The following is a 12,762-nucleotide window of genomic DNA, read 5'->3' on the forward strand; positions in this document are numbered from 1 at the left end:
TGTCAGCTAGAGGCCTCCGTGGACCGGGTACACCCGCCTGTATCGACACTAAAGGGGTAAGTCCGCGGATTGGGCACGCACAGACGCTTGGAGGCGCCTGGGATCGAGGCTGGGCACCGGTGAGAGTCTTATAAAACACGGCTGTGAGTGCGGGTGCCAGCACGGGCATGAGAACGCACTGACAAATAAGTCAAGTTCAGTGACAGCTATGTGCCAGTGATTGTCCAAACAAAGCATTCACGGCGTATTTCACAGCATCGTGTTGTTTCCGAACGAATCACAGACAAATGCAGTGGATATCGCATAATTACCCAGCGGTGCAAACGCAGGTTGTGTTTCGCCCCAAAGCTCGTGGTATAGGCCAGCCCTCGCCTGCAGCGGCACTTGGACTTCCGAAGCAATACAACGATCGCCCTCCCACTGCTTACGTCTGTTGCAACTCTCCTAAAGGCCTTATCCCACATGGGAGCAATGGGCTGGGTAGGTCAAACGTGTTACATAAGTGTAGTTTCGTGAAGATGGCGGCACGACGCGTGCTTGGATCCGCAGAACTGCAGGATCCGAACACTAATCACTAATGATGCCCTCGTAATGTCCCATGGGTACGCAGTTCTCGCAACATATAGGCTGTCACAGAATATCAAAGTAATATAGACACAAACTTGCACCCTTACAAGCTCATCGGTCATATCCCCGCATACATTCAGCATTGCGAATCATTTACGACGTGTCTGGTATCTACCGCCCTATATCATGTGCGTTTATGAGCTGACACTGGATACGGCGGCGGACTTCATCGCCTGGATGCGGAAATGCGTTCAATTGCGGAAATGCATCCACCCTTTTATGTGCACCTCCTCAGCTTTTTCAAAATTCACCGGAGAATCACGTCCGGAGTCGGCTAAAATACAGCGTCACGTTCAGAGGCAAACAGGCTAACAGCGTGTCCCACAACGGCCCCATCGAACCACGGGCACAAGGCGGCGCCACCATTCGCTGTGACGCCCCACCAGGGCACAGCGCGCCTGGCCACGCCAGAGTAGCAGCGGACTCTCCGCCGCAGCCGGCCAGGGCCCGCTGTTGCTTTGGCGCTGACAGCGCTTGCTCGCCGACGTCACCGTCGCTCGCTCGCCGCCGTCAAAGCCGCTCACTTGCCGCCGTCGAAGCCGCTCACTCGCCGACGTCATCGCCGCTCACTCGCCGGCGCCATCTCCGCTTACTCGCCACGGTCATCACCGCTTATTTGTCGATATCATCACCGCTCACTCGCCGCCATCAAAGCCGCTCACTCGCCGCCATCAAAGCCGCTCACTCGCCGCCGTCACCGTCGTTCGCTCGCCGCGGTCACCGCCGCTCACTCGCCGACGTCATCGCCGCCTAATCGCCGATATCGTCGCAGCCCCCGGTGAGACAGCCGATCAGTTCGCACGGGTTGAAGCAGGAGAGGCAGGCGCACAGACCACAGCACATCGCCGCCTTACTCAGGCCGTCGTTGCTCTGGCGCCGCTCCTGGTAGCCGTACTGGAACAGACGCCGAAATGGACAGTGACGCCGACGCTTCGAGGCTCCAAACGCTTCTTCATTAGTACAGACTGCTGGCTCAAGGGCAAGCAGCACGAAACTAACAGCGAATGGAGTTTTCTTCCTAAATGTAAACCCATTAGCACGATGAATGAAAAGTGGGTACGGCTGTCTTTTTTTCGCCTGTTTGTTCGGAATTGTGGTTTACTTACGAGGGACTCAGCGGACATTGCGTTGGCGGTTATACTAACCATCAATCCTCTGCGCTAGCCGCCGGATCATTAGTTCGATTCCAGAGCTTTTGCAAGAGACAATCAACAGCACATGTGGCAGCAGTCTAGCTCCCACAGCATAGGTCTGGTCATGCCGGGACCTGCGGCCATCTCACCTGTCCAGGGAGCTGTCCCGGCGGATAGCCCTGTCCCGGGTACGGCTGCTGTCCGGGACCGTACACCTGCCCTGGGTACGGCTGACCCTGGGGGTAGCCCTGACCGGGGTAGCCCTGACCTTGGTACCCTTGGCCGGGGTATCCCTGGCCCGGGTAGCCCTGACCGGGGTAGCCCTGGCCAGCGGGGTACGGCGTCGGCGACTGGGCCGGGTACGGCTGACCCTGGAAGTGGGCGTACGGGTTGGGCGGGCCCACGCCGCTGGGCTGCGCCACGTATGGCGGCCCGCCGCCCGGCCCGGCGCCCTGCAGGTAGGCCGGCTGCTCGCCAGGCCAGTTGGGGTTGGTCGGCGGCTGCTGCTGGTAGACGCTGCTCATGTCGGGGCCGGGACAGCCTCACCACGCGCCCTGCGGACGGAGCGAGTACGTCACGGCGCGTACCGCCACCCAACATGGCAGAGCCATTCGCAACTTGTTCGAATCCCGTGCACTTCACTCGTCAGAAAGGTAGGATGAGAACTGCTTGGCAAACGTTTCATCGCAGATTTTGCGTCCAAATGCTGAAACAGGTGCGCATACGCTTGCAGGAAGCAATGAACACTGAGGTACCGTTACTTGTCTCCAGGCGCTGTTTTACAGTGTCTGTTCACATTATTCCACACAAAATGCAAAACCTAAAACCAATGCGAGCGTTGAGGCACTAGATGCAACGAGAAGCTGCCAGACTGCTAACACTTGGATTAAAGGGTGACTTTGTTACTTGGTAATTCAAGAGCTATTTTTAGACGAAACTGACCAAATTAGCACAGCTATATGAAAGAGCCTTCCGACATGCAGGATTAATAGACGATCATTCCGACCATTGTAGCTATATTTTCTTCCGATTCCTCTTCCCCACACCCACGTGAAAAAGTCAATGTGCTTCAAGGCACGGTCATATGCATTTCAGAAATGTGTCATGACAAGTGTGCCTGGAAAGAGCACACGTGCATAAAGTGCGACTGGTCGCGCGTACTTATTCGAGAGCAAATGTAAGCAAGACATACCATTCATGTAGCAATCAGCACGCACGCAAAAATTAATACGCACAAGATCGTGAACATATGTTCGCGATATATTAAGCACACAAGTGAACGCACTGTATCGTGGTACGCCTTCAGTACACAGCGCGCTACACCGACGCCACCCGCGACAGTAGCGCCACCTCACGACGGTGGCGCCGCTCCGCGACAGCGGCGCGCGGCGGAACCTAGACACGGTATCAGGGATCCGCTTCGACAGGCGAGCTCGGTTTAGGTTTGATTTTCTGTGTCAGCATGACTATCAAACCATCGTCAAGAGTCAGTGTCGTCGTCGACCACGGCGACGACATTCACTGGGCGCCTTCATAAAAATAGCTTTCGCCGCCCCTGAGAAGCCACTATTGCCACGAGGAAGCGGGGATCGTCGATTTCGGTGGCAAGGATTGCTGGACACCTTTGTCAAAGATTCTGAACAGCTGTGAACATTGTGGGGTGACCACGCCTGACAACGCAAGTCAAGTGCTCACCTACTTCCTTGGAGCACGATTCGTCGTGTGTTTGGATAACACGTCAGGTGGTACAGGATGACAAACACGGCACTTGTCTCGCTCTATAAACAGGCCGTGGCCAGACGTCGGCCGGTCCCATCGCAGCGTAAGCGGTCCTGGGAGTCACGTGCTCTGTTCTCTGGCCGGTCCGGGGACAGCTTGTGGCTCGGCTTAGCTGGTCGTGTCAGGGCCACAGGTATCACTTTGAGTTAAACCGACGGCGGAAGGTATTATAGATACATTAGAGGGATGGCGGGCACACTAAACTGATGAAATGCGTGCTCAGTATATCCTTTGCTGCATCCCTCCAGCACAAAATCCCAGTTCACTGACACACGGTACATATCATACTGTTTCCTTGGTCTTGGCTCGTCGCTAGTCGCTACACGGTTGTCCGAGGCACCTCCGACTCATCAGACCTCCCTCGCGTTATTCGGCCCCACTGAACCTTGGATATTTCGTAACGTGACTTAATGGTCAGCTGTTCTTCTGTTTGGAGTGTTCGGCATCTCTCTTCAACTCGCATCATTTTCACAGGGCCTGCCATTTTCCGCAGCGTTGGGTTGATACCGGGTGCATGACCTGTTTGGTTGCTTTCCCTCCTGATGCCTTAGAGCATAAATCTAAAAAAAGACGGTTCAGTAGCCCAGAACGGGATAACAAACTTCTACGCCTTGTTTAGCAGCACATTGTATACTTTCTTTTCACGTCAGTACCAACGCGGTCGTCCTACATTTTTTCTGTCTCCGTGCTGTTTTGAACACGTTCGCAAAGAAAGGCTGTAGCGTCAAAGCACGCCTCTATTTTCTTCCAGGGAGTCACGCGAGGAAACCTACCCGTAACCCGGCATGACCCTAAGTCTACATGACTTTGACCCGACGAGCTTCATACACGACGACGATATTCAAAGGCCGGGGAGCCATGCGATCAGGAGCACAGCAGCCCCCGAACTCCCATGAAGCTTCATCTGCGTCTTCCAGGTCTAGAGAAAGATGGCACAAACTTTTGCGTGAGTTACCGCGCCTCAAGTCATCTCGTTGAACCGTGAACGATCTGGAATATCGTTACCGAAGATCATTGCCGGCGGCGGCTGACCGGCCTGCGCGTGCGTGGATGGCGGAACGGGGAGAACTGCCGGAGGCGCCGAGTACACGTCCGGACGGACGGACGCGTCCGCGCCGAACGGTCACGAACGTGTCCGTAAATGTGACCCCGTGTGTGTGGGTAACGACGCATCGCGTTAGGGGGGTTAGACGTGGTGGACGGAGACCGGTGGATGCGACCAGCCGGCAACTGGAGGGGCGACGTGGGCGTGCTTCGGTTGTGAGCGGCGGCAGTTTCGCCTGGATTCGCCGCCATCCGGACTGGCAGAGCCTGCATCCGGTGGGCGCTCTCAACAGTAATGTAAGTAACTTCTGAGTTCTACGTCACATACCTGTGCCTCTGACACCATTAATCGCTGCGGCCGTTGAGGATGTTTACTGAATACAGGCAGCGTTAGTCGGAGCAGCGGTAAATCCAGACCGAGCTGCATCTGATCATGCTGCAACACGCGCGAGCGCGGGCAACCTCCGCTGGCGCTGGCAGCACGTGCCGTTTGTCCGTGTCCCTTCGTTACGCAAACAGATACCTTACCACTACAACGCAGCGCGCCACCATCCCCAGACGCTCGATGACACTCCAGGCCGTTCTTACGGTCATGGGAGACAAACGCCTGCCCTGCACTTACAGACATGTCTCTGTGTTTCACTGAAGGCACGTACACCAGAGGTTCTTATGGTTCAGTCAAGATGCACAGACATAGAGTCAGGCGCCTTATAAAGCATAGAACATCGAGACACCTACTTGGACCGAAAACACTCTGCGCTAAAACAGCATCGCCGCTCTCGCACATCTCACGTGCAAGCCTCCTCGCGCACTTCCAACGAACACTTAAAACGGGGAAAACTCAGCTCAGCTGAGCGTGTTTAAAAGCGCTGCAGGAGGTGCTGACACAGAGCCGAGTCTGCTGGCGGCAGTCTGTTCAGGACGCTGCGGCTCCGGATGGGACGCGTCGTCGCACGACAGCTGGGCCCGACGCGAGGCAGCTCGAGTACGGCTCGAGGCGAGCTCGAGTACGGCCACCCCCGGCGATGGGGCCCCGCGTCAGCTCACGCACACGGTGCCACGGAGGGCGAACGTGCTCCGTAGGGAGTCGGGGCAACAGAGACCAACTGTCAGTCCAACTGCCAAGTGGATGGCTTTTCATAGATGGTTGAAGCGGTGGTTGGGTAAATCAACCCAGACTGATGGACCAGCAGCTGGACTGGACACTGGGGCTGGGATAAAGACGTGAGTCTGGTCAAGGACTTGAGCATGCCTGCGTTAAGGTGAGACCGCATTTGGAAAACAAGATATAAGGATTGCGTTGGCACATCGAACTATCGACAAGATGAGAGGCACCTATCCCAGGGTGTCGCCAACGACAACGCCTTTACCGCTTTGCTGTAGTGTAAGGTGAAATGTCGACGTCATTTGCTCCTAAAACAAACTCTGATATCCTTTCAATTACCGTATGGTCCCAAGTAAAATGAAGCAAGTTTTTCAGTAAATATCAGATAGATGACAACAGGATAGCCTCCTGATAGTACATAGCATAACTGCTTGCTGTTGGAGACTTGCTAGCGTGGTAGACAATCGAAGATCAAAGAAAATTCGGGGCACGAATTTGTAGCTGTTCGCTCACAGTCATGCCACCGCTTCAGTCCAGCGTCGGCAGTAGCAGCACTGCGTCACCACCTTTTCCCTCGTCTTCTCTTTCCCTCTCCTGTCCCACCTGACGATAGCGGGCGAAAATTCGTGCCCCGACTCTTCTTCTGATTTTCGCTCGTCTATCTCATCTACTAGCCTCATCTATTTCGCTCATCATCTTATCTGCTAGCCTACAAGCCTCAAACAGCAAACGAGCCAGTGCTTTTATGGGTTAAGACCATCTATCTCATAGCTTTCCTTCAAATACAATGCCCTACATCGATATGACATTCGGAGAGCTTCGTTATTTCTTTCAACGTTCATTTCTAAACAGTCTTAGTTAACCATTTTGGTAAGCTCTGTATGTTTTTCCTGGCCTGGGAATTGAACACTTGGAATTAATTATGCTAACAGGGTACTGAGTCCGAAACTTGGGTGTCCTTCCCATGGGATGGGACAGGGTCGTGAGAAAGCAAGCATGATCTGACATAAACAAAGATGAGGAAGAAGGTTGGGTCGACGATAGACCCCTGAGGGATTCCGTGGGAGAGGGAAGTCCATAAGAGCCACCGCGTACAAATTGGGAGCAGCCGGAGAAATAGCTGCTGGCCTCGCGCGTTGAGTTATCATATCATAGTCTGATAAAGTTTATATAGTTTTTAGTTTATATAGTTTGATATAGCTTTTATAGTTGTCATATCATTCGAGTTTCATAGGAGGCATCGGGTGGTCGCGCCGTCGAACGCCTCGCCCAGGTCGATCGAAGTCCGTGACGCGACGTGACGTGCAACGACCTCCCGGAACGCCACTCAACAACGGCAGGGGGGGGGGGGGGCGTCTCCGGCGGTGTGGGACGGCCGTCGGTGCCAAGCCGCGAGCACACGACCACATCACGCATCTGTCAGAGGACTGGAAGGAACGGGGCGCGACAAAAGTTTCCGGGTTTGTTGGGATCGCTAGACTTGCGAATGAGTGCGACAATGACAGCTTTCGTGCTGAGGAAAGGAAATCTTAGATGAATCACATGTGGATGACACATAGGACAAGGTGCACGATATGAGGGCCAATGGTAGGGCGTCAGCTTCTGACGGCAATAATCGGATACAGTCAACTCCAGCGGCGCGCGACGCCCTCAGCCAGATGATGGTGTACAAAGATTCGCCCAAGGTGGCACAGAACCGCCCTGGTCGGAGCTCATGCACGCGCCGGCGACCAACTGCCAGCGGCCATGGCCGCCCACTCCGGCGACATCGGCGACAAGGAGCTAGAGGGTCGCGGAGTACGTGCGCGCTACAGGAGTATGGTGGGAACACGCGACACTCTCAGGGATATGGTAGATATCCGGCGCCCACAGGGGTATGGTGAGGCGCGCGGCGCTCTCAGGGGTATGGTGAGGCACGTGACATTCTCAGGGTATGGTGGGACACGTGGCGCTTCAGGGGTATGGTGAGGCACGTGACATTCTCAGGGTATGGTGGGACACGTGGCGCTCCAGGGGTATGGTGAGGCACGTGGCGCTCTCAGGGGTATGGTAAGGCACGTGACACTCTCAGGGGTATGGTGGGACACGTCGCGCTCTCAGGGATGTGATGGGTCACTGTGGCGCTCTCAGGGTATGGTGGAACACGTGGCGCTCTCAGGGTATGGTGGGACACGTGGTACTCTCAGGGGTATGGCAGAACACGTGGCACTCTCAGGGGTATGGCGGAACACGTGGCACTCTCAGGGTATGATGGGACACGTGGCACTCTCAGGGGTATGGTGAGGCACGTGGCGCTCTCAGGGGTATGGTGGGACATGTCGGCACTATCAGGGGTATGGCGGAACACGTGGCACTCTCAGGGGTATGGTGGGACACGTGGCACTCTCAGGGATATGGCGGAACACGTGGCACTCTCAGGGCATGATGGGACACGTGGCGCTCTCAGGGGTATAGTGAGGCACAGTGGCGCTCTCAGGGGTATGGTGGGACACGTGGCACTCTCAGGGGTATAGCGGAACACGTGGCACTCTCAGGGTATGATGGGACACGTGGCGCTCTCAGGGGTATGGCGGAACACGTGGCGCTCTCAGGCTATAAGTACCAATTCTTTGGGCGGTTGGAAAAATCTTGCCGGACACAACTTTGCTCTTAAACGAACTTTATGCTGTCATTGGCATACATGCCATTTAAGTTCACGATGCAAAACAAATATGCTTGACGGTAAAAATTCCGTTATCTCATTCATTTTGCCTCATGTCAGTTAACCTCGAACAACCCTAATGGAAAGTCACAAAGCAATGCATACACTTAACACCTTTCGAACCACTGAGCAAGAGCACCAAGGACAAGATCTACACGGCTGACTAAACCTGTTGACGACCCACAAATCAGTGTGCAAGCGATTGCACGCTCCGAACACATGGGCCGATCACCACCAAGGCGTATCGATCGCCACCAAGTCGCATCAAACGATCCGTATCGGTTGATGACGCGGCGTCGATGTGGAAGGTCTAAACTCCTCACACGTTAGCAAAGATGAAAACATTGAGCATAAATGATCCCTGATATGCCTCTTTTGACTATGGATATCCTTCCCAGAAACATGGGGACTAAGGCAGACGCGAAGCTACTAAAATCGCGTGCAAACGGTTCATGAATGACTTGACAACCAAACGTCATTCGCTTCCTTTCACTGCAAGCAACACCCCCGTTTTGTGTCCCCTAGTTAGGGGCCAAACAGACGTTATCCTCAACACAGCGTAAACAACAAGAGCGAGAATTCCGCATAGCATGAACAGTGTGCAAACGCGGTGAGAGAAAAACGACCAAAAATGTAAAACGTAATTTATGAATGAGCCCTTTGGTGACATGTATACGTTGCATACAGACATGGTGATCTTTTGGTGCGTATGGCTTTCCATCATAATTGACGATTTGTTTCTTCCACTCTTTCTTTTTGATTTGCTTTTCATCGCTTAAACGCATTAATAATGAGCACATAATAAATCATGCAAGGGAAGGGGCTCCGTAAATAGCGCAGTCCTGGGCAGCAGCCGCCCCCAACATACGCAGCTGCGCCCAGGCGCCTGGGTCAGTGCAGTCTCCCCACCCACCAGCTTACCTCGGTGCGTCTGATCCGCGGACCCCAGCCAGCGCCAGGACCCCGCCCGTGACCCGAGAGAGCTCGCGCGGCACCTGTCCGCAGCGGCGGCGGCGGCCCAGCTGTGCGCCCGGCTGGCCAGCCACACGCCGAGCATCGATCCGGCCAACTGGCCGGCCGCCATAAGCTGCTGTGACGTCACTGGGACGGTCAAGGCCGGCGCCGGAGTCGGGGAGGCCGGGCGGGCACGATAGCGTGTCATCGTCGCGACGAGTTGATAATCGCCATCGGTCGCGCTCGACGCGAGAGTGCGTTGCGGGCGCGCGCGCGGGCGCCGACGCCGCGGCCGTCCGCACGCTCTTGCGCGCGCCACCGCCGCCGATGAGCCATGCATACCGATCGTCCGTGTTTAGCGGACGCCACGCCAACCGAAGCACGGCCGGGTCATTCCGCTTAGTCGTTCCACCCACGCTCGGGGCTGCGTAGGACCATTCCGTGTTGTTACGTACCAGGGTGGGGGCGCCGACGGACCACGCTGTAGAGCCGACTGCTATGGCTGTGCAGGATGATATGTGGCGGTTCGCACGTGGCAGAAATGTACCGTTTATTGATACGCAACAAGTGTAGTTAATTTAGGAACGTCCAGATTTCACAATGGCATGTGAGGCAACAGACAGAGCCTGCTAGAGCTTGCCCTTTTCCTTCACCGGTGCTATATGTCGACATGCGACAGCAGAACCAGTGTTACGTGTGAGCAACCTATGTGAGCATTTTCATTTAGATGGCTTGCACAACACCGGCATGGGGATTCGTTTGTAAAGCACATCCCTGCTGATCACTTTGCTTATCCTATGCAAAAGTAATGATCACAAATAATCTAGGGCACGCATGCAATGCGAAGCAATCGTTCCGCATCCAGGCGATGCTTCAGCAACCTCTATGCTAGATCTCAGCTAGTTTGTGGAACACGACCGCATCATCGCAGCCATGAGTCGTGAGCTTTCGTGAGCTAGTTCGTGAGCTAGCTGGCATCCCACACCTTGTCGTAACGCAGACTTCCAACTTGCTACCCCTTACTACTTCTTGCAGCAGTTACACCGGCGACAAAACAGGGCGATGAGGCTGATGACCTGGCAGGATCCTCCGTAGCAGCAGCGGAGACAGCTGCAGCAGCACTGACCCCCTCTGCCGGCTGCGCCGCAGCAGCACCGGCGGCATGTCGATGCCACCTCCCATGCGCTCTGACCGGAACTCGTCTGAAGAGGCCGTGTTACGATCACTAATGACAGGGGATGGAGTCCGGGTTGACGATGACGCAGCGCCAGTCGAGATTAATTGGCAATTTGCAACCACCTCAGTCCAATACGCTTAACGCCGTTAGAGATACGAAGAATACGTGGGACTAAACATCAGGACTATTTTCGGAAGTCATGCAATACTAGGGCGGTTTTTACCAAAGTATGATCACTGACGATTGATAAAAACACAGATAGCTGTGAGCTCGAGCTTCCGTAGGGCTTTGAAAGGCCGCATACGGAGAAGCGGATCTTCCACTACCGGTCGGTTGACGAGATTATAGAAGACGACCATCCGGGGCGAAACAGACAGGTCTGGTATGAAGGAACACATATGTTCGAAACGAGATCATTATCCGGCTCAGAACTATGGCTTCATTCTTGACAGAGCTGTGTCCGTCGTCAAAGATGATGCAATTTATGGCGTTGCCCTATTTGGAAAATGGTGTGATCCCGGGACAGACATAAATGATACTGGCCCCAAAACCCCGTTCACAATCCAGGTCAAGACAGCAGCAACAAAAAAAAAACAACAAAAAAAACACTAGTCGACCAACTAACTTGCTCCTCAGAAGTTTGTCCAACGATGACAAAATCGTGTGTTTGAAGCTTGAATTGTCAGAAACCTTCAACGTCCAGATTTCACGTGGCCACGCGCCAAGCAACATTGCCTCGTTCTCAGTACCAAATGATAACTTCTTGACAACGGCCTGATAACTAAATGCCATTTATTTTAATAAGTCTGTCTGCTCAGTCGGACTGAGAACGATGCCTGTCAGACTTATTCTGATTCAGCTCTGCTGGTAATTTTATTTACTTCGGCAGATTTTCGCCGGTGGGATGAGACGATATTGCGGTGCTGCCGAAGTGACCTGCAGGCGGAGGAGCGGGGTGGCAGGGCACACCACCCCGCGGCCCTGCCCAGTGACCGGCGGTGACCGCCGGCCGGGGACGGGCGGCCTGAGGGGACCCTCACCTCCGGGCCGGGCTCCCCTCCCTCAGCGCCGCTCATGGCGAAGGAAGAAGGCTGGTCCTTGTCTAGATGTACTCCGGTGCTGTCCTCAGCTGGATGTCGTCCTGACTCCGGTCCCTTCGCTGTCTGTCTCAGTCCGACCTCTTCAGCTTCGATCGCATCAGCTCGACTGGATGAGACTCGCAATCCCAGAATTGGCCAAACAACTGCGGGCGAGGATTGCAGAAGGTGGCATCAAGTCACGGTTGAGTCGAAGTTGCGGAGATCACTGCAGGCAATCGCCTGGTGTGTTCACGTTTCCACCGGTGCTGTTGGCGACGGCGTCCCAAGGCTTCGCGAGCCAAACGTGTTCAACGCCTTACGTAAGCGCCAACGGCCTTCGTGGTCGTTTGCTCGTGGCTACAGCAATGCAAAACATTTTCGGCATGTTGGAATCTGTGTTTCTTATGGGCAGACTGCGCATTACGGAAACTCCAGTACATATTAAGGAGAGCCGCTCGATGCACCAACGGGCACAAGGTGTTTGCACCTTTTTGCGAGGGAAAAGAAAGGGGAAAAACTTCTCATTAGTCCTTCAATGACCAAATATGCTTTTCTTTTGGAGGGAGCGTGCAAGTAACACGTTGGTGCATGAATTATTTTCTTAATGTCAACGAACGAAGCACGCTTATGACGCATTCAAGTGACAAATTGGTTAATCTCTTCAACGGCAGTTGTGCCAAGATGCCACCGTGTGATCCCACTGGCAATCACCTTGAAATATTTAGATTGACGGCCCGCTAGAGGTCACCAGCAGGGGTCATCGCAGGACCCGACACCTACCGGTTAGCGGTCATCAGGTCACCGGTAAAGCACCGTCCGTCGGTCACGACCCCACCCCTCCTCCCCTGTCCTCCTCGTCAGCGGCCCGCGCTCGCTCCAGTGCGTGGTGTCCGGCCGTGCAGGATCGGGCGCGGCGCCGAGCAGGCTTGTTGGTGAGCAGTCTCCCCAGCGACCGGACGTCCGGGTCCCACACTAAACGAGAGGTCACACCCCCGCCCCGCCCCCCCCCCCCTCCTCCCTCCGGTCCTGGCGGGCCCTAATTATGCGGTATCAATCAGTAATGAGCCCATGCGCGAGGCGCTGCAGTCTGCCGAGAGTCTGGAGCGGACCTGTGCGATAGCCCCGGGGGCCAAGCGTGAACAATGTTTTTTTTTTCAAGTGAC

The 12,762-nt window shown here is 54.8% G+C and overlaps 2 protein-coding genes and 1 long non-coding RNA gene across 3 annotated transcripts in view; 1 reads left to right on the forward strand and 2 right to left on the reverse strand.

Moving 5' to 3' along the window:
* Window positions 1-148, forward strand: part of LOC119094459 (uncharacterized) — a 2,023-nt gene extending 1,875 nt beyond the window's left edge. The window contains exon 3 of the mRNA XM_037217516.1: window positions 1-148. This exon is cut by the window's left edge and continues 401 nt beyond it. Within this exon, the coding sequence (XP_037073411.1) occupies window positions 1-10 (10 nt within the window). The 3' untranslated portion in view covers window positions 11-148.
* A 97-nt stretch (window positions 149-245) lies between these two features.
* Window positions 246-9,409, reverse strand: LOC119093833 (cysteine-rich and transmembrane domain-containing protein B). The gene is made up of 3 exons (XM_037216846.1): window positions 9,311-9,409; window positions 1,910-2,314; window positions 246-1,521 (listed from the first exon to the last, which is right to left on the reverse strand). The coding sequence occupies exons 2-3, from the start codon at window positions 2,282-2,284 to the stop codon at window positions 1,378-1,380; spliced, it is 519 nt and encodes a 172-aa protein (XP_037072741.1). The 5' UTR covers window positions 2,285-2,314; window positions 9,311-9,409; the 3' UTR covers window positions 246-1,377.
* Window positions 9,410-9,916: 507 nt separating this feature from the next.
* On the reverse strand, window positions 9,917-12,464 carry LOC119094051 (uncharacterized). Its single transcript, XR_005093746.1, has 3 exons — window positions 12,380-12,464; window positions 11,561-11,763; window positions 9,917-10,545 (listed from the first exon to the last, which is right to left on the reverse strand). It is a non-coding gene; the product is annotated as an uncharacterized LOC119094051 (long non-coding RNA).
* Window positions 12,465-12,762: the final 298 nt, after the last annotated feature.

Source organism: Pollicipes pollicipes, unplaced genomic scaffold (assembly GCF_011947565.3).
Source record: "Pollicipes pollicipes isolate AB1234 unplaced genomic scaffold, Ppol_2.1 Scaffold_4002;HRSCAF=4701_pilon_pilon_pilon, whole genome shotgun sequence".
Classification (NCBI taxonomy): Eukaryota; Metazoa; Arthropoda; class Thecostraca; order Pollicipedomorpha; family Pollicipedidae; genus Pollicipes; species Pollicipes pollicipes.

Coding starts and splice junctions, on each gene's coding strand:
- LOC119093833 (XM_037216846.1), bottom strand. CDS start 2,284: ATGAGCAGCGTCTACCAGCAGCAGCCGCCGACCAACCCCAACTGGCCT. Junction 1,522..1,909: donor CGGGACAGCTCCCTGGACAG/GTGAGATGGCCG, acceptor CGTCTGTTCCAG/TACGGCTACCAGGAGCGGCG.